The sequence below is a fragment of the Erpetoichthys calabaricus genome, chromosome 6 (assembly GCF_900747795.2).
Source record: "Erpetoichthys calabaricus chromosome 6, fErpCal1.3, whole genome shotgun sequence".
Lineage (NCBI taxonomy): Eukaryota > Metazoa > Chordata > Cladistia > Polypteriformes > Polypteridae > Erpetoichthys > Erpetoichthys calabaricus.
Window position 1 is genome coordinate 114,139,867 of NC_041399.2, and position 22,008 is coordinate 114,161,874.

Genomic DNA, 22,008 nt, shown 5'->3' on the forward strand with positions numbered 1-22,008 from the left:
ATGGATATGCATCCGCCTGAAACAATACCGTATAATCTAAAATTTAAATGGTCAAGACTGTTCTGTAAAAAAAAATTACTGTGGACTGTTGCAAATCCGGAACTAAATAGCCGTGCTTTTGTTTCCAGGGGATTGGAGGGGTATTGTTTCTGATTTTTTTTTTCTGCGTGCGAGTGGAGGAAGTGGGAGGAGTTTTCTGCGAATGAGAATCAGCTGGATAAAGAGAGAGGGAGAGAGAGAGTGAGTGCAGCCCAGCTAGTTGGATAGATAGACGAACTTCTCTATGCTTATATCGTCTTTTTCTTTAAATGACTAACGCTTGAAACTGGAGCAGGCCAATGAAGGGCTAAAGTGCCGGTCGGCCTTTACGGCACTTTTGTCTGCGTCTTGGTAGATGCTAGGACAAGCTTAGGTCGTATAGGTTTCGTTCACTTTTTGAATTTAGGATATTGCTTGCTGTCACTAACAGTTATCATTGAAGTTATAAAAAAGATATAGGCATTGTTCTGTTACGGAAATGCTTCTAAATGCTGAGGTTTGCGGTGTTGTATTGCAATGCCATGCTTTCTGTTACCTGGAGCGAAAGTCCAGGTCATTGTTTGTTGAAGAGTGTAATGTAGTCGATCGATTTGGATACTAATAACACTACGTAGCTACTGGATGGGATATGTCACTTTGTTTGTTGCGAGTGTGGCGTTGGAGGTGTCGACTGTTTCCATTCGTATGTTGCCAGCCGGGCGTACAGAAGACTGGCTTAGTCACTAGCGCATCAGTGAGTCTTCCTCCAGGCATATGCGCCCTTTTTTATCTGTCACTGGACACCCGGGTGCGATACCCCTATTCTATTACGTTGTAAACTGATCTTTTGTGTTTTTTGATGTACCAGACCCGTAGGCGAAGTTCTGGGTTAGTCGCTGCATTGGAGCAAAGTTCTCCCTGCCATGACAGTAAGTGACGTGTAAAGTATAGCCGTTTTTTTTCTTTCTTTAACCAGATGAATGTAAAAAGTTTCCAATCCAAGACGCGTAAAAACGGAATTTTCTGACATTTTTTGTTTGTAGGAAACCTGGTTGGCAGCCGCATGCCGATAAGTAGTTGTGATATTCTATCTGCCAAAGCTAAGTTTTGTAATTGGGAGATTTTCAGGTAGCCCCGTTTATGGTTTGGAAGGAAAGTACTGTACAATAAATGTTCCGTTACGCATGCATACAAGCAATGTTCAAGAGGATAGTGTTGTTTTAGCACGTAACGGAGCAGCATATTATTAGGCATTGTGTTTTAAGATGCTACTTAGGGACAGAGAAACTCCATAATTCAGATAGATGCATGTTGATTAGTAGATTTGTCCAATGCTTATTTTACAGTTTGTTATGTTTGGGTTACATTAGAAGAATGAAGTATAAACTTGTCAGTATTGCTTTCCAATAGTGGCTGGAGACAAGTTTCTTTATGGTTATTCAAGAGAAAAGTCACCTTACCCTCTGTTGACAAGTGATTAGTTTTTGCTGTAGTTCAATTAAATTTAGTATTTGCTGAGCAAAAAAATTCCTAGACTTGCCGTTTGGCTAGCTCAGTCTGACAACTTTTAGATCACTGCTTTGCCTCTGGTCTCCCAATGAGCATGGGCTCTGCCATGCGCCTCCTGTCTGGCCTTGCTCTCTTCAGGCCTGCTTTGCCTTTGATTTTGGGCCTCTCCCTGGGATGTAGCCTCAGCTTACTCATGGTGTCTTGGACCCAAGGAGATATAGAAGAGCCCTGTAGTGATGAACTGGTCAATACTGCGCTGTTTGGGAGCAGTGAGAATGAGCACAGTCTTAAAGACAACAATGCTGCTGCACCAGGAAGTGAAGATTTCCAGCCACGCATTGTTCCTTACCACAGGGATCCCAATAAGCTTCACAAGAAGATCTTCAGGTGAGGGATTTGTGGTTATTTCAAATTAATTTAAAAGTTCTGTGTGACTTCTGCTAATAACTTTCCCCTAATTTGCTCAATACTCGTCTGGCTCTTAGTAGTGTCATGTTTGATTAAGTATTATGCAGTCAATAGTTTTCAATAAAACTGGTGTACAAATATATTTAGATAGCAAGAGTAAATTAAGATGCCTGTCAAAGTCACTCACAACAATAAGGCAAACATGCTAATGTTTATTCTCGATTTTATTACCATTATATTTTAAGGTTTAATTACTGTATATGTGTTGGGATTTGACTGGCATTCCATACTCCATATATTGCTTGGACATATAGAAACCTTTTTTGGGACAAATGCCTATATGACTTAATGAGACAATAAACCGCATTTGAGATGCTAAAACCAGCAACTGCCAAGAAATTTTTTGCAGTTTATTTCCCAATATTATAATTTTTGGTTCATGTTGATGTGAAGGTTTAAAGTGTTAAAGCTGTTAAAGAACTTTATACAATTTTCATGTTTTTGTTCCTTAAGATAGCTTTAGGCTATGTGTCAGCTCTTATTTTGCTCTTATTTGTTTCTCTACAGTGTATATGTAGGTGTCATTTGCCTTGCCCATTATCTATCGCCAGATGACATGCCCCTGATGACCTAGTTAATAAATTGCTCAAGTTTAATAGTTTTTTTTTTGTGTATATCTTGCTTTAAACTAGTGCTTCATGCTAATTTCTGTCAGTTTAGACTTCAAAATCCTGCAGTCCTGAATAAGATAAGAGAACTAGCAAATAAATGGGTGGATATTATTTCACATAATGTAATATGTGTATGATGTGCTAAATGTGAAACAAATATATGCTCTTGTAAATGGTCAGTAAAAACTTGACAGAATTTAAAGCAGATATGTACATTTTGACTCTTGACTGTATTTGACTGAACTCTGTGTCACAAATGTGCAGTGATCCTAGGTCAGAGCAGCCTGATGGATAGTGCTTGATTGCAAGATGTTCACTTCTTGTGTATTCATTAACTTTATTGTTCATCTAGACTAATAAGATGGTATTGTTTTTGGGACATTTAATTCCCATTTGGTATGTTTTTTTTAAAAAATCTTATACTTTTAAAGTATGCTTGGCATGAATAGTATAGTAATAAACAAAATATATATTGTCTGGTTTTCCAAAGCTTGTAGTATAAGCAGTGCAGCTGTCCTAAAAATCTGGCCTGTGCTAGTATCATATAAAGCAACTCTTTAAGGAGATTTTTAGGTAATGCTCCAAGCAATTAAAATCAAGCTGATTTCAGATTAAAGTATGCTGCGAAGGTACCTTGTTAGTAACACTTTATGTAGCATATTGACATATGTCGGCTATATGCAAAGTTTGTACTGTAAACGGAGAATAATTAAGTGTTTATTTTTTTTATCATCAACTTCGTGTGTTAAAGGGGAAGTAAAATGTGAATTGGAGAAGATTATGCACATGTCTTGCTACACACTTTCATGTAAAAGTGTTTTGTAATATAAATATTTTGGGTGTCATCACTCAGCTGCAGAGTAAGGTTATCTACCTCCAAATAAGTTTGACAGTTTTATACACTGTGTGTGTGTGTGGAGAGAAATCAAATATATCTCAATAATATTAAATCAAATATAGCTCAATAATACATTATAAAACTGAATACACATCTTTATCTCTCTCTCTCTCTCTCTCTCTTAAGAGCCATGAAGGAAAGTTTTTTTTTCTCTCACATTAGCCACACCTAATCAACTCCTATGAACTGTAGCCTAAGGTGTTGTATATTTGAAGAAGCTTAGCTGTTGCTGGATAAATGCTGTGTAACCTGATCAGTTGCACCTGGAAAGCAGAAGCCAGTTTCTTAAAATAGGGATCTGCATTCAAGGTGCTTTTCATTTTAATTGGGCCTGGTTCATGGTTTTATTGTTTCAAGATTGGACTTCTTGGCATCTAAAATGATGTAACTTTTCTTCTTTGACATTCTCATGTTTTAATACAGTATTAGACTACTTTTGTACCCTGAATGGGGAGATAGACAATTGAACTTATAGATAATTCAGTTTATTTAATAAAAAAGACCTTCTGATCCATTTTTCAGTTTTGTATCAGAAGTGTATTTCCATAAAACCAACTTTTGTATCAGGTTAATGTATATATGAGAACATATATGCAAGGGTGAAGAAAAACACTATAAAAGTGAAGTATACTGTATATTTGCAGTAGTGAGACTTTAACACAAAGTAGAAAATATGATTGATAATAATAATAGTAATAATAACTAAGTCAATGAAGCCTTTATTTGCTTTTTTTTGCGTATGTTAATACTTTGAACCTATAATAATAATAATAATAATAATAATGATAATAATTCTTTGCATTTATATAGCGCTTTTCTCACTACTCAAAGCACTCAGCAATTGCAGGTTAAGGGCCTTGCTCAAGGGCCCAACAGAGCAGAGTCCCTATTGGCATTTATGGGATTCGAACCGGCAACCTTCCAATTGCCAGTGCAGATCGGGGTTCTAGTGACCACCAAATACTGTAATCTTTCACTAGAGATTGATCAAAATACTCTTTTCTTCATGGAATCCTTTATAACAAAATACTATTTTTGATAATATGCACTTTTCTTAATATAGTGACCATGACATAACCCACAACATGCAGTACACAAAATACAATTGGTAACATGCCAAGAACATTTTTTCTCGCTAAACATTTGTGATAAGAAGTTTGTGGCAAAGTGTGGTTTTAAATAAAATGAGTCCAGGATCATGCAGGCTCCAATTAGGTGAGGGTGTGTGCATGCTGGTGCTCGCTCTGGGGTTAATTTGGGGTGCTTGGCTAATCTGCTTGCATTTGCATGTGATCAGCCAGGCGCCTCATTCACACCTCTGGGTAGGAGGAGAATCATACCTGTACTCAATCAGGCAGGATAAAGGGAGCCTGCACGGCTGAGAAGGGGAAACAGCAGAGGAGCATGGAAAAAAAACAGACCTGAGAGTGACGTATTGGGTGCCTGAGCCAGTGTTATGTAGAAGAGGCAGAGTTTTTGGTAGCCCCATGGAGGAGCGTATCGGCCCTCCAGGGTGTATCATCCTGGCTGAATTTGGATGGTGGAGTGGGGTACAATGGTGGTGGTGCCCTCCTAGAGATCCTTAAGGTGCTATGGAAGATGAAGGGACAGCTGGCTCAAAGCATCATGGCAAACGCTGATGGAGGCAGCCGTGGTGATAGCCGGAGGATGTGACCGTGCCTTCTGGTATTTCTTCTGGCAGCAAAAGCTGAGCAGGACAAGTTAGGGAGATGGAGAGTGGAGGAGGTGCTAGGTTCGGAAAGGTTAAATGAAAGAACCCGATGACTGCATGGTTTTATTCCGTTTTTATCGTTTGGATTATTTATTGGATTTTAATTCATGGACATCACTGATTTTATGGATTATTATTTCACACTGCACTGGATTTTGAACACACTAATTGGTTTTAATAAAAGCACTGAACATGTTTGCACTAATCCCTTGCTGAATGTATGGTTCCTCATTTGCCCAGCTCATCTTGGTTCATGATTATCGATGGCTACGGGTTCAAGAGGCTTGCTAACATCTCAATAAATATATAACAAAAAAACAACTTTAGTTCCTGAATTGGAAGACGCCAAGACTGGCAATGTGTCGACATCATCTCTGGCCTACACTGTTGGCGGATGGCATTGGAGATCGTAAAGGACACACTGACTTCAAATAATGTGTCCGCGACATCTGCTTCATGAACCACTGGAGAATAATAAAGGCTTTAGTGTATCAGCATAGCAGAGGCTTCTATTGATGATGGGATCAGCAGCCTTGATGTCTCTAGTTAGTTAGTCATGTTGTTAACACCAAACTTGCAGCAGACAGTAGCTGCTGTTTCTCACTAAGATGCATCACTAACTTAGCATGTTTGAGTTTAGAGCTCGAAGGACATGCACTTTGCTTTGGGGGAGTGATTGCAACACAAAACAATGAAAATATGTAACAAATGCATGTGGAGTTGTTTCCTGGACAACAGTGGGGTGAACAAGGCAGGTATTGTATCTGATTCAGTCCTCCCATCTTTAACCCGACCCCAGCCCTGTCATCAAACCTCAGTCTTTTGCAAAAATCCATACTAGAGAATGTCCTTCCCTATAGATTGATGCAATTTCCACATTCCATTCTCTTAAAAAGTGTTCTCACCTCAACCAACCCCCCACCCCTTTTCTCTACTCTGCATAGCTGCGAAGCCTGAGAATGTGGAAGGCTGCCAATGCAAAAGGAAAAAGGATGCTACCAATAAAATTGAGCAAATACTTGGTCATGAAAGATAAAAGTATGAATGTTGAGGATTTACTGTACTTTAATTTTCTTTTATAAATTATAATTTGATTTTGTACTTTCACATTCTAGTGACTTAATATGATGGAATGCTGAGGTTTTGACTGCTTTTTCAAGTCCAGATAACACTGCTGTTGTAAATGCCTTTTACTGGCGAGTTACTTAATTTCAAATTATCTCCTGGAACACTGTATGTAGAAACCCTCAACAAAGGAGAATGTCAGTTTTGGTTGTTGTTTCCCAAATTTTGTCTGTGGTTGAAATAGGAATCTGTTGCTGTCCTCTTGGAATGGTACTTTAAAACAATATTAACTCTTTTAGGGCGGATGTCGACTTTTGTCGACAGGAGGGGTTGAGGGCGAATGTCGACAAAAGTCGACATCCAGGGATAGAGGGCGACAATCAGCTGTTAATGGCGACAAAACTCACTGTCACGTCGCAGGCATTCCCTCTGTGCTTGGAGGAATGCTAGACTCGTTGACTCGGCAACTAATCCTTGCGTGTGCGTGAGTTGCGAAATGTAAACAATGGCAAGATGGCATCGGCATGTCACAAGGGAGCGAAGCGAGAGCAGAAAAGAAAACACTCGGCAGACAATGTTTTGTGCATTATTGCGGAGTCGGACTCTGATTTTTCAGAATCGGATTTTATTGACAGTGATCAGGAGATCGAACAAGAGAATGAGAAGCTGACATCAGCTGATCGGACACCAGCCGATGCTGCGCCAGCTGATCCGCTGCCAGCTGAGCGCATTCGCGCAGCCGATGCATTTACGACAAGGTTCGCTTGGGAGGAATACACAGACATTGATCCGTGGGAGCCGAACTGGCTACTGGACTTCACAAGATGGCATGGCTTGCTGTTGGACATGACGGATCACCAGCTGCTGAACTACTTCAGGCTGCTCTCTCCTGATGCTGCTTCTCAGCTACTGTCAGATGAGACAAACAGGTAGGCGGAGAAATTTTTTGAATCGCGGGCTGAGCTTGCATCGCATTCTCGTTTTTCAAAGTGGAAACCCACAACAAAAGACGAGATGAAGCGCGCTGTGGCATTACAAATAGAGATGGGACAGAACTGGTGATATAACTTCAGGGAGCATTGGTCCAAACTTGCTTTGTCCCCTGGTGGCTTTGGACAGGTTATGCAGTGTGATGATTGGTACGTGATGCTGCAAAGTTTTATTCACTTTTGTAATAAACAGAAGCAAATCCCATGGGGTGAGCCAGGCTATAACGCCATGCATAAAGTTCAGCCCCTGCTTGACATTGTGGAACCAACATAGAAACAATTTTATCAGCCTGGCTGTGATTTGTCTGTGCATGAATCTATGATAAAATAAAGGGGACACCTTTTTTTCTGTAAATACATGCCAGACAAGCCCACAAAGTATGTCATAAAGGATTTTGTACTGGCAGAAGCAAACACTGGTTTCTACCTGAAAGTAATTACATATACAGGAAAGTATTTCTTTCAAAGAGAGAACTGTCCCTTGACAAGTCAGGTTGTGCTGGAGCTGCTTCAGGGCTATGAACATTTGGGTCATGTTGTGTACATTTGGACAATTATTATACATGCCCAGAATTGTTCATGGAGCTACAGAGCAGAGGAATTGGAGCTTGTGGCACAGTGAGGGTAAACAGGAGACACATGGCTTCACAGTTGAAGCCAGACATGCTGAAGATGAAAAGAGGTGACAATACGGTTTTCATGGGGGCAGAAAACTTGGTGGCAGTGGCATGGCACGATGGCAAACGGGTGACTTGTCTCTCTACAGTACACACTAACAATATATGTGAGAAAGTGCAGCAATAGACAATTGAAAAGTAGGCACTGTGGGAGATGGCCGGCTGTTCATCCCGGCCAATACCCCCAGGCCGCTAGATGGAGCCCTCCCTGTAGCATGGAAGTGCCCCGAAGACCAGCAGGGAATTATGGACAATGGAGTTTTTATTCCCAACCCTGCTGGACACTGTGGGGCCCACCAGAGGACGCTGCAGGGAGGCTCAAGGACTTATACGTGCCCTATAACCCGGAAGCACGTCATGATCATATGACCAGAGGGAACGACGTGTTTCTGGGTTGAAGAGAAGGACTTTTTATCTGACCCGGAAGTGATAAGAAATCACATGGACTGTGGGATGGGAAACACTTCCGGGTCAGGGAATTTAAAAGGGTTCAAGGGAGCACTAATACGCTCTACTGCTACAGCACCAAAGCAACACATATTGTAAGCAGTACAATGTGGCAATGACTGAAATTGGCTGCTTTGAGCGAGATCAAACTTTGCAGGACTTTGCTGTGTAAAATGTATGTGATATGTATGTGAAATCATAGAGTATGCAGGCTCATACAACATGCAAGACAGTAACATTTGTCAAAAGTAAATATTTTTTGTTGATTTCAATTGCTTTGTGTTCTTTTTTTTAAAAAAAGTTAGTTTTTGGAAAAATATTCAACCCTGGGAGAAAAGAAACAAAAAAAAAATTAGCCCTAAAAGAGTTAAGTGACCTTGGTAAATGAAAAGGGTAAGGTGCTCATTTTCTTCAGGGGTGGGGTGTTTAGTGATTTAAGAAAAATTTGTTAAGTTAGTTGTTTTGTTTGGTTTACCATTTTTGGCCATTTTCTTTCTCCTTGTTTATCTCTTCCCCAGCCATTGGGTAGTAATTTTACATGTGAATGTGTGTTTTGGTTCCTATATTAAATACCGTACATACTCACATATAAGTTGGGTCTTGAAACCCGAAAAATCGATTATAAAATCTGACCCTGACTTATGCGGCCATTCAAAAATATGACGCTTTTTGTTTTGTTACATCTTCTTGCTTCCTCCAATCTTGCACCAGTTTCTCAGGCACATCGAATTTTGTTGCGTCAGTGCAGTTACCAATTTCTTTCGCCACTTCAATGACTTTTAATTTAAAACCAGCTTCATATTTTCTTCTGATCGAACGCCCCATCGTAGATAAGGGATGCTCTTATGATAAAGGTGTATGAGGATGTGAGGTACAAAAAACACAAAAGATTACAAATGTCGCTTCGGAATAGTTCGGATTACCATGTGGTCACATAGGCACAATACATAGGGGAAAAAAAGGCAGTGTGCTCTGTGGTTACTCACTCAGGTACGGAAGCGTATTAGGGCCACGGAGAAGAAAAAAAAAAATCCGGACACAGTGAAGAAAAAATAAAGTATATGTCAAGTGAGGAAGTCAGTCTTAAGAAGCATGTACTGAGTAACATGGGCCAGGGAATACTTCACACAAAGCATTTAATATGCTACATGGCTGGGTTTGAGAGAATCTAGTAAATTAAACATTGATTTTAAAATGATGTTTACGACATTCTACTTTAATGACAAAATAAACTACGAGAATAAAGTCAACATGTTGATTTTATTCTCGACATACACTTTTTTTCCTTCTCTGTGGCCCTAATACGCTTCCGTACTCAGGTGGGCATTAGCATATCATAATCTCTTAGACCAATAGCATGAGTTTTCCGCATTCAACTTATACGACTGACACATACAGTAGACCCCCGTGAAGATGCAGTTCAGGGTTCGTGGTCTCAGTCGTTCGAGGGTTTTTCCTTAGAACCTAACTAGTAATTGTTAGCGGAAACCGCAAATATCCTCTGCAATTTTTATGGCTTTTTTTCATGTCAGTACTGTACTATAGAAAGAACAGGAACCAACTGTAGAGGAAAACACGGCTTGGGATGTTGAAAGTAGCCATTCCGAGAGCGTACTCTACTGGAATTTGAAACTGTAACTCCCAGCAGTCTCTGCAGTGGCTCTGATTGGTCTTCTGCTGAGGGTGCAGGGGCTGTTGGGGTCAAAGGATGTCAGCGCGGCTTTTAAAAAGGGGCCGGTGACCAAAAGAAAAAAAAATGTTTTTGTAATTTGTGTTTCAAGTTCCTGTCTCTCTGCCTGCCTTCTGTTGGGTTACCTGTACTTGTTCGTTTTGTCCTGGATCGTTTCATGGTTGGGGTCTGCCGTCTGACTGTGTACATGAGGACTGTAAGTGGATTCATTACTATACTGCGAAGAAAGGAGCGCTCCTGAACCCGTTCACCATTTCAGGAACTACCATTAGGACTATCTTTACATTCCCATTCAACATGCAGATCTCTGGACTATCTTCATCATTACATTTCATCCGTTGCTGTTTTTTATGAACTTTACTTTGTGTGTTTTGTTGGTGCTTTGTTGTATTTAATATATAATCGCCATAAGGGGAACAGGGGTGGTATCATTGTTTTCATTTGTTTTCATTACATTCTTTATATGCTGTTTGCTTTGTTTTTGTCTCTGTGAGTGCGTGCGGGTCGAGTCAAGGCTGGGTGCATCCCTGGAATCTCCACCATAAAAATAAATAAATCACTGTCTTTTCGACAGTGTGCGGCAACGGTCAGCATTATTCATTTCTCCTTGCTGCTGATTGACTGCTGCCCTGTAACGCATCTCCAGCTGAATGTTGTAGTGTTTTACGTTTTGTTCTTCTTAATCCTTAAACCGCCGCAACCGGCTATAGTCGTTTCCCAGTGCCATTTGCCAGCACGTAGGAGCAGAGTATATTCGGCAATGTACATTCACTGAACAAAGGAGGTTGAAATGAAATTAAAGTGTTTTGGGGGCATATTTAGGGTTTAAACTATAAAAATAGGCATTTTTTAACCACATCCATAAGTTGCTGTTCTTCACAATTCGCGGGTGCTCTAGGAACGTAACCCCCACAAATTTCGAGGGTGTACTGTACTAGAAATTATACAGTAAAATAAAGCCCGACTTATCTGCGGAAGAACTTAAACACGAGTATATACAGTAAACAAATGTCACAACTATGTTTTCCTTCTCCCACTGGATTACCATCGGAATAAGTGTTTCTAAATGTAAATTGTAAGAGGCTCCGAGTGCTCAGCAGAATAGGTAAAAATACAATAAAAAATATTGAGCTGCTGCTAATCTTCATCTTGAGAAAATACCTTCAGATAGACGATGTTTTTAGTGAAAACTTCAATCTTTGCCCTCTGTTGCTGAGATGTTTCGCTTACACATTGTTGAGCTGCAGTGTTTCCTTTGCTTCGATGATGTGTCTCTTCATCTGCATCATTAGCACAATGTCTTTGTTGCGTGGCGGTGTTTACTGCACACAGGTCTTTTCATAGTGAGAAGTGAGGTGCATACAAGTGGCCAAAAAATGTAAAAGTGCATGCATGAGCCATCTTGTGGCTGTGGTTAAGCGTGAGCAGAGTGGACTGCTTCATATACACACAAGTCTTTCGTTTATGTCTAAAATTATGTTCCTTATGTTATTGATTCACACTTACCACTTAGGTGACCCTATAAGTAGTCAACTTTAAGAGCTGAGAACAAATGCCAGTGTCGGTGTGGTTCCCTATTTACACGACGAGGTAAGAAGGCGGTATCGTGGCAGCAGAGCCAGCACTAAGCTAAAAATGAAGCGGCTTGCGAGAAAGTGACGTTTTAAGCCTTCGGTTCCTTCTGTGATCCTGGGAAATGTGAACTCACTATCAAATAAGATCGATGAACTGGCTGTGCTGGTGAAAAATGTCAGTACCTACAGGGAATGCAGTTTGTTGTGCTTTTGCGAAACGTGTCTAACTACCACCATACCAGATGCTAACGTGGAGCTACCCGGGTTTAGCACAGTTAGAGCGGACAGAGACGCAAGTACCTGCAGGAAGCACAAAGGAGGAGGTCTAGCTCTCTATGTAACTACAAGGTGGTGTAACTCTGGACATGTAAACGTCAAAATCTCCACTTGCTGCAGGGACATCGAACTGTTGGCCGTAAGTCTGCGTCCCTATTACTTACCCAGAGAGTCTGGACACGTCATTGTTTTTATTGTATACATCCCTCCTCGGGTGGACGTGGAGATAGCGAGTGACATCATCCATTCTGCTGTTGCTAAGTTACAAACACAGCACGCTGAGGCGTTTGTGCTAATCGCTGGAGATTTTAACCATGTGAGGCTAGACAAAACATTACCTGACTTCTCCCAGTATGTGGACTGTAACACCCGGAGAAATAAGACTATTGATTTACTGTATGCAAACTTTAAAGACGCATACAGCGCTACCCTGCTGCCTGCGCTTGGGAAAGGAGATCATAACCTGGTTCAGCTTCAGCCTCACTACAAACCAAGAGTGAGGCAGCTACCTACAACCACACACTCATTCAGGAAGTGGTCCCCTGAGGCAGAGCAGGCTCTGAGAGACTGCTTTGGAACTACGGACTGGGATATCCTGCAGGGATCACATAGTAAGAACATTGAGGAGGTTGTTGACTACACTACTGACTACATCAACTTTTGTACGGACATTGTAGTTCCAGTAAGAACAGTACGCTGCTATGCTAACAACAAGCCATGGATTACAAGTGACATCAAGGGCCTTTTGAACCAGAAGAAAAGGGCTTTTAAAGGTGGTGATCAGCATGAGCTCAAGCGTGTGCAGAAGGAACTCCGAGTCCAGCTCAGGGCGGCGAAGAAGCAGTACAGGAGAAAGCTGGAGCAGAAGTTGCAGAATAACAGCATGAAGGAAGTGTGGGATGGGATGAAGATCATCACTGGCTGCAGCTCGAAGTGGGGTGCCACCATCGAAAGAGACGTGAAGAGAGCAAACCAAATGAACAACTTCTTTAACAGGTTTGACCACCCAACCCACTCTCACCTCGGAGTACTGCACCCTCCACCCATCCTTCTGCTGATACCAGCATAGGAGAGACATCCCCACCCACAATTACAGCAGCGCAGGTGAGCAGAGAGCTGAGGAGACTTCATGCCAGCAAAGCAGCGGGTCCAGATGGAGTATCACCATGACTGCTGTCTGTGCGCTGAAGCTGGGGAGTCCTCTACAGCGCATCTTCAACCTGAGCCTGGAACAGGGGAGAGTCCCGAGGCTTTGGAAAACATCTTGTATCACGTCCTAGTGAGCTGAATGACTTCCGGCCTGTCGCTCTGACGTCACATGTGATGAAGACCTTGGAGCGGCTGCTGCTTCACCACCTGAGGCCACAGGTCCGCCACACCCTCTACCCTCTGCAGTTCACATACCAGGAGAAGGTGGGAGCGGAGGATGCCATCATCTGTATGCTACACCGATCCCTCTCCCACTTGGACAGAGGCAGTGGTGCTGTAAGAATTATGTTTCTAGACTTCTCTAGCGCCTTCAACACAATCCAACCTCTGCTCCTTAGGGACAAGCTGACAGAGATGGGAGTAGATTCATACCTGGTAGCATGGATCGTGGACTATCTTAAAGACAGACCTCAGTATGTGCATCTCGGGACCTGCAGGTGTGACATTGTGGTCAGCAACACAGGAGCGCCGCAGGGGACTGTACTTTCTCCGGTCCTGTTCAGCCGATATACATCGGACTTCCAATACAACTCGGAGTCCTGCCACGTGCAAAAGTTTGCTGACGACACTGCTATCGTGGACTGCATCAGGAGTGGGCAGGAGGAGGAGTATAGGGACCCTAATCAAGGACTTTGTTAAATGGTGCGACTCAAACCACCTACACCTGAACACTAGCAAAACCAAGGAGCTGGTGGTGGATTTTAGGAGGCCCAGGCCCCTCATGGAGTCCGTGATCGTCAGAGGTGACTGTGTGCAGAGGGTACAGACCTATAAATACCTGGGAGTGCAGCTGGATGATAAATTGGACTGGACTGCCAATACTGATTCTCTGTGTAAGAGAGGACAGAGCCGGCTATATTTCCTTAGAAGACTGGCGTCCTTCAACATCTGCAATAAGATGCTGCAGATGTTCTATCAGATGGTTTTGGTGAGCGCCCTCTTCTACGCAGTGGTATGCTGGGGAGGCAGCATTAAGAAGAAGGATGCCTCATGCCTGGACAAACTGGTGAGGAAGGCAGGCTCTATTGTAGGCATGGAGCTGGACAGTTTGACATCCGTGGCAGAGCGATGGGCGCTCAGCAGGCTTCTATCAATTATGGAGAATCCACTGCATCCACTGAACAGGATCATCTCCAGACAGAAGAGCAGCTTCAGCGACAGACTGCTGTCACTGTCCTGCTCCACTGACAGACTGAGGAGATCGTTCCTCCCCCAAACTATGCCACTCTTCAATTCCATCCGGGGGGGTAAACGTTAACATTATTCAAAGTTATTGTCTGTTTTTACCTGCATTTTTATCACTCTTTAATATTTTCTTTATCAGTATGCTGCTGCTGGAGTATGTGAATTTCCCCTTGGGATTAATAAAGTATGTCTGTCTGTCTGTATTAAAGGATTTTTGTAAAAAGTCTGGGGTTTGCTTTGAATGAGAGCATATTATCCCAGTGAGTAGCCTTGCAGATCAGCTTAAATCTGATCAGTTCCCTTTAACCGTCACACATTATTTCATATTTTAAGGAATCAACATTACAAAATGGCATAAATACCTATTTAAATGTAATTTTAGAAACCTGAAAGAAAATCTATACAGGACATACACGTTTATTTTACATTAATTGTGAGAATTAGTATTGTAATAAACATCAGAAGGATATTGTATCTTTTTCGGATTTTAAATATATACAGTCTATTTTGTGCTCAGACAAAGACACTTTAGCCAATATAAAGGAACAAGAGAACATAATAATGAAACTGCATGTCAGTATAAATACTGTATTGTTTGTGTTTACCCCGTGTTTTAAGCTGATAGCCAATTCTCGGTTTCTTCCTCATAGTCTATGAAGATGTGTTTGTCAAGTTCATGGTCACTCACTGTTGTGGTTGGGGCCACCTCAGACAAACCATATACTCCTTACAGGTTAGAGTTCATATCTCTCAGACTACTTGGAAGCATGCTTCTGGTGTTTCTCATTATTAGTCCTCCTATAGTCACTTAAACAGATGGTGACTGATTACAATTTCTGTTATGGTCCACACAGGGCAGTCCTTGGGTCTTTGTCTTCCTGTGACTCTCATAGATGTGACTGAAATGGTTGCTACTGGAGTACATGAAACAGAGAAGAACGCGCTCTGAGGAATGCATTATATATATGTATATATGAGTAGATATATATAAAGTGCATCCGGAAAGTATTCACAGTGCATCACTTTTTCCACATTTTGTTATGTTACAGCCTTATTCCAAAATGGATTAAATTCATTTTTTCCTCAGAATTCTACACACAACACCCCATAATGACAACATAAAACATTTTTTTGATTTTTGCAAATCAAAAAAATTAATGGCATTGATGATATTATCACCTTTTCTTACTCAACTGTAAGAAACTTTATCTACCTACCACAGGGAAGGAAATAATGGCCTGTTCCATTTAAAATAACAAAAAAGGTCAAATTCAGTTTATAAGGAACTGTATATTAATTATACATGGTTAGAAATTGGCAAATATTTATTAAAGTTTCCCTTAAACAAGCACACTGAACGTCTTAAAATGCCTCTGTATCTTTGAATGATGACTTCATAGTATGTCTTATGTTTTTCCTATATACAGTGTAGTTTGGAAGGGTGGATTAGATTTGAAAATCTATAGATCAGACTGACTTGAAAATAAAATTAATAATTAAGGAAAATATAGTAGGATAATCTCCCTCAATTCTTCCATCCATCCATTTTCCAACCCGCTGAATCCAAACACAGGGTCACGGGGGTCTGCTGGAGCCAATCCCAGCCAACACAGGGCACAAGGCAGGAACCAATCCCAGGCAGGGTGCCCAATTCTTTTATGAAGTTATTATTGACAAGTGCTAGACCTGTATTGTATTTCTTTTGTTTACATTTTTGAGTAAAATACCCTGTGCTGATCTTCATTTCACAATTTACAAATGTTATATACTAGCCCCACCAAAGCAATATAAGCTTTAAAAATAACTCTTAACATTAAGCAATAACAAATGAGAGTGCTGATCATCTGGACCAAAGTCAGTTTGTCCCCTTTTTAATGGGGGGGCGGGGGGGGAATACATCAGTACTAGCAAAATGAGTGGAAAAAAGTGACATCATAATTTCTGGCTAAAAACAAAATATTCCTTTCATAAGCCTTTGGCTTGTCTCTATCATACATTAGAACCAGTTTAAGATTTCAGTCACACCAAACTAATAAATAAAACAACAGTTTTATGCATACCCTGATGCTATAATTTTTATCCTGTCTGAAAAAGATATGGTGATTCTTGTTGTTACTTATGTCATGCTAAACTTACTAAACTTATACCTCTGAAGAATTCATTGCCGAGTTTAGATCTGAGGTTTTCAAGTGACGGGCAGTGGCCCTCCTGGGCCCTGCCATACTGTGGTAGGATACAAGACGTTTTGTCTTTAAATTATCTAATATAGTTTTAAAATAAGTATTACGCAAATTATTCTTCAGTTGTTGCTTTAAAGTAATCTTTTATCAATGTAGTTATTGACTAGAGAGCTGTTTGTAAGCTGTGAGCAGCTGTCCGGTGATATGTGAAGGAACACACACACACATACAAACAACAAAAACTGGTAAGAAGTGGCCCTTGGACAACCATAGAGGCTTAAATTATGTCTCCTTGCTTCGCTTTGTTTCAATTCCACCATTGTGCTCTGCTCTGTCTCATAGTGTTCCGGCCACAAGGCTTCACTCCTGTGATTAATTGTAGTGCAAATAATGATTTTAAATGATGAAAACCTGCAAGTGCATGTATATTTACATTTGAGCAGTGTTTAATTCTCAATATCAATTAATAGATTGTGTTAGAAATATTTATTTATTTTTATTGTCAGAGAAATTGTGAAAACTGCTTTTTTTAATTAAGCCTTGTTTCAGATAGATACATTACAGAAAACATGAAATAATATGACAGCTTGTAATTATGAGAAGCATTTTCTTTTCTTTTATGTGATATGTATTATGGATAAATATTTTTGTACTTTAATAGTTAAAATCTACTTTTAAGGAAGTCTTATTTATTTTAGTATTTAATCATCATGAGCAATAGTACTACAGAATTTCATTTTGTTAATAAAAAATGAACAGTTAACAACTGTGGTCTATAGTTTAATTATGAAAAATACACTTTAATATAGGACATAATACTTCTATGCATCTGGTTATGCAGAAGCTTACTATAAAAAGTGTTTTAAAGGGATAAAGAAGAAACATTGGAATTGGCCGATCAAGTAACATGGAAATCAGTGCTTGGTATCAGCCTTAAAAAACCTAATTGGGGCGTCCCTAGTGTATTGATAATAATTAATATTTACTGGGGCACAAAGCAGGGCATATAAAGAAGTACAGTAAGATTTTATTTCTCTCCTATACCAGGTTTGTATACATTTGTGGAATTTGTGTAAATTTATGGCTTGTATATTTGCCACCAAGTAATAAAATTGAAACTTAGGTAGTGCCATGCACCCTTCTGCTTTAGATCTTTCTCTAATTGCCTTTTGAATGTGTGGATGTCTGAAATTACAGATAAATGATGTTATAATCAATTCTAATTTTTTAAAGATCTAGCTCTTAATGTATAGTAATGTACCATATCATCTGTGTGTAGTAATATTTTCTGTTCAATTTCTTCTCTGATAATCCCCTTTTATCTCTAATGAATTTTGAAAGCGACTGGCCACAGGCTCGATGGTGATTTCATAAAGCAATGGTGCTAGATGTCACTCTTGTTGACTACCATATTCTAGCTTGAAGTAGTTTGAGATAATGTTGTTAATACAAATGGAGGCTTCTGGACTGTGATGTAAAGTAGTTTTATCCATGCACATATATTTGTGCCAAACCCAAATTTGTGCAATGTGGGGAATAGGTAGTTCCATTCAACTCTGTCAAGGGCTTTTTCTGCATCTCTGGTGTGTTTGAGGTGAGTTAAGGATTAAATTTGAGATATTTTATGACAGTACAATTCCAGATACATTATACCTAGAATATGTTATACTGTCTCCTGGGGCCTCATGTGTAACAAGTGCATAGAATTCACATTAAAATATGGTGTACGGGAAAAAACACAAAAATGTGCGTACACACAAAAAAAATCCAGAGGCATAAATCTGTGCATTCACCAACTTCATGTTCTTCTGCTACATAAATCCTGATCAGTGTGAAATGTAACACAAATGCATGCGCCTGCCACCCCTCCCCGACTCCTCCCAGAATTACGCCTCTCTCAATATGCAAATCAATATAAATAGCCCCTTAAGTTCAGCGTTCAATGAAAAGATAATGGCATAAGCACTGGGAAAATAGAAGAATTTCAGTGAATACCAAGTGGAGGCAAGGAAAAACTTACTATTTGTTGGTTTAAGCAGTGGTATAAACAAGAAAAGGAAAATTATCGCGTGACATGAAAGGCGGAGAAACTTGAAAGTTCATGTTCAGAAAATTGCACGGTGTCGGGGGGTCGGGATGAAGAAGTGGCCAGATATCAAAGTTGCCGTGAAAAGGTGAGTCGTAGCCCACTGTCTGAGTTTCATATGGAAGCGTATTAGGGTACAGAGAAAAGAAACAAAAATAGTGACAAAGTGGAAAAGAAAGGTTGAAATGTCAACTTTAATCTAAAAATTTCCACTTTAATCATGTAGTTTATTTTGTAATTAAAGTAGAACATCATAAACTTCGTCTTAAAATTGCTTAATTTACTAGTTTCTCAAATCCCATTGTAACTAAAGTAGAACGTTAAATGCTTCGTATTCTATGTGTTCTTCTATGTACTCTGTGTGTGAATCACTACGTGCTTCTTAAACGGGCTTTCTGTTACAACCACAGGACATGGATACATTACATTCATGATATTACAGCTCTCTGAACAATCCCTGAATGGGGTGCCAGCTCATAGCTACTGCCACGCCACTGTGCCCACATGTTTAATTATCAAGAGTGTACTTTATTTAAATGAAGTGAAAAAATTATCTGTATAATGTAATATACATACTTTAGTACATTTCATCTTAAAAATGATATTAAGAGCTCCAAGAAGATAGCACTTGGAAATCTAAATCGACTTAGAAGCCTGTCATCCTCATATGTAAATATGTGCTTTCTTCTATTGAATTGAATTGAATTCCTTTATTGTATGGTACAATGAGATTCAATATGCAGATCCTCCATAAACTTATTTTCCTATAAAATGATATAAGAATAACAACAAAAGTAATAATGATAAAAATACGATAAAACAATGACAAATATACAATATGAAAGCCTAAGTACAATATACATGTACATATAGTGCAGATAGTGCAAATGGTTCATAAAGCAGCAGAGGTTGTGCAATATTACTACTGTAGTGCAAGTTTACAGTAATTACACTTATATGTACAAACAGTTCTACCAGGAGCACTTGATGGGATGATTGAGTGCGTTTAGAGCTCTTGAGATGAAAATGTTTCTGAATCGCGAGTTTCCTACAGGAATGGCTCTGAAGTGTTTGCCGTATGGGTGCAGTTCAAATAGACTGCTCGTGGCTGAGGCAGTGTGTGCTAAATGCTGTTTCCTGAAAGTCCTCATTCTGATCAGCTGCTGTAGGGCTGTGATTCCACACTCGGGTACAGTGGGTTAAAATACTGAGTGGTGCACTGAGAGTAACAACGCTAAAGTAGCGATAGTATTTGGAATCGTTTGGCCATTCCGTGGACAATCAGATGCCTTAAATTAATAAATGATATGCGGTTATTTTCAGTGTATTTGATGATGCCGCATCATGGATGTGAGTCTAAAACATAAAGGGAAACCACACAAGAACAGTAGTGCTGCTTTGACGCTGGGTGCCGCCAGTTTGCAAAATCGAGTGGAAAACTTCCATACACAATGAATTGAGCTGGCGTGAGAATGTACATGGCTTTATGCCAAGTTTAGTTTTTATACATCACAATGTGAGTGTGGAAACAGGCGTATGCAACATTTTTGTGTGAACACACCGTTTATACATGAGGCCCATGGAGAAACAAAAAAAGTGGAAAAATTTTAAGTCTAATGGCACTTTCAGTTACTACAGTTAATTAATGGTTGCTCAAATACAAATATTTAATAGAATAAATTTCATCATTGTAACTAGAAAAATAAAGTTGACAAACAGAAATAGAATGTATAGTTACGGCACATGTTACATTAAAGATAGACTAAGTTGCAAGCAGTATCTTCTTTGCATTGCCAAGACATGGTATGAGTCATGTTATATTTTAAAGCATGTCAGAATCGGTCTTTCTAGCTCTTTTTCTCATTCTTCTGGAGAACTAAAAATAAAGAATTAGCCATCGGCAATTATTTTCAGTTTGGCTGTAAACAAGGGGTTATATCTGATTTCAGCTTTGCGTAAGCGCTGTTTAATGCTGTAGAATGCAGTTTGTTTGGCAGCTGTTGAAGGAAAGAAATTTTCAAAAATATGAACACTGCTGAGATCACAATGTCCAATTTAAACTCCTCTCCTGTTATTTTGGAAAAAGCTGTGAATTTCACTTAGTTTGGGTTTTCACAGTTTTTAGGAAATCTTTCGATTCTGATGTTTCTTCTACAGTATATTTATCTTCAAGCATCAAATTTGGCTAGATTTTTTTAGGTTTAAAGTTATTTATTAAATGTACCTGTTTTTTATATCCTGAAGTAGCTTGTCTTTTCTGTTAACTATACTCTGTTTTGTATTCCCACTATGTCCTTCTTTATATCCTACTTTACATAATTTATTTCTACCCGTAGTGTTGTAATCAATCACTTCAGCTCAGATAGCTCTTTTCCAGCTTTTGCAGGCTGTATCGTGAACTTGAGACCAGCTTAAATTTTGAAACTTTACCTGCCTTTTCCTTCTCTTTTTCACCCCTTGGTCTCCTACTCGTGTTTTTAATATACTTATAGTGAAATCCTTTTGAGTTGAATTAAATGCACAATGTCTCAGATAGATAATAAAAAAGCTGAATAATACAGCTGCCAGTATCTGTGGTAATGACACCAAAAAATAATTATGTAGAAAGCCATTTGTCTTACACCAGAAAAATTAAGACACACACACACTACACTAAACTATAAACTATCAGTAATTAGTTAAAATTCAGCTTCTGTGTTGGGAGATGAGTTTTTACACTATTGTCCTGCATAACCAGACGAACAGAAGTTTTATCTGCTATATTAAAGTGTATTTTTATAAATAAAGTATTGACCACAGGTGTCAAATGTTCATTTTTTTATTAACAAAATGACATTCTGTAGACTTATTGTTCAGTGATCATAAAATACTAAAAGGCTGTCATATTGTTTAGTTTTTTCTGTACCTATCTGAAACAAGACTTAATTAAAAACAATAACTTTCACCATTTCACCATATAGTGGCAGACTGTTTGGACCCTTACTCGGCTGGGATGCTCTGACAATTGAAGGACTGGACAAAAGAGTATTTTTAGGACAGTTTCTCTCCCGGACTGATACAGGGCAGCCCCCTTGGCTTTCAGCAGGGCCACAGGTTTACAAATTTATGCACCTGCCTATTTTTGTTTAAATGCACATTAAATTGGTTATGTTGGTACAATAAAAAATATTTCACTACTGAAATGTTGCTGTTTCCATAATGCACGGGTGTCGAACTCCGGTCCTGGAGGGCCGCAGTAGCTGTAGGTTTTCATTCTAACCATCTTCTTAATTAGTGACCTGTTTTTTTCCCGCTGATTCACTTGACTCGGGCCCCTTTGTTGTTTCTTTCCTTAATTAGCAGCCAAATAATAATGAGACACAAAACGAGCCGCCACATGACCAGTTCACCTGTG

At 39.6% G+C, this 22,008-nt stretch overlaps 1 protein-coding gene across 1 annotated transcript in view; it reads left to right on the top strand.

Annotated features, from left to right (window-relative positions):
- Positions 1-218: 218 nt before the first annotated feature.
- Positions 219-22,008, top strand: part of chpf2 (chondroitin polymerizing factor 2) — a 76,524-nt gene continuing 54,734 nt past the window's right edge. The window contains exon 1 of the mRNA XM_028803876.2: positions 219-1,914. Within this exon, the coding sequence (XP_028659709.1) occupies positions 1,616-1,914 (299 nt within the window). The 5' untranslated portion in view covers positions 219-1,615. The remainder of the gene's footprint in view (positions 1,915-22,008) is intronic.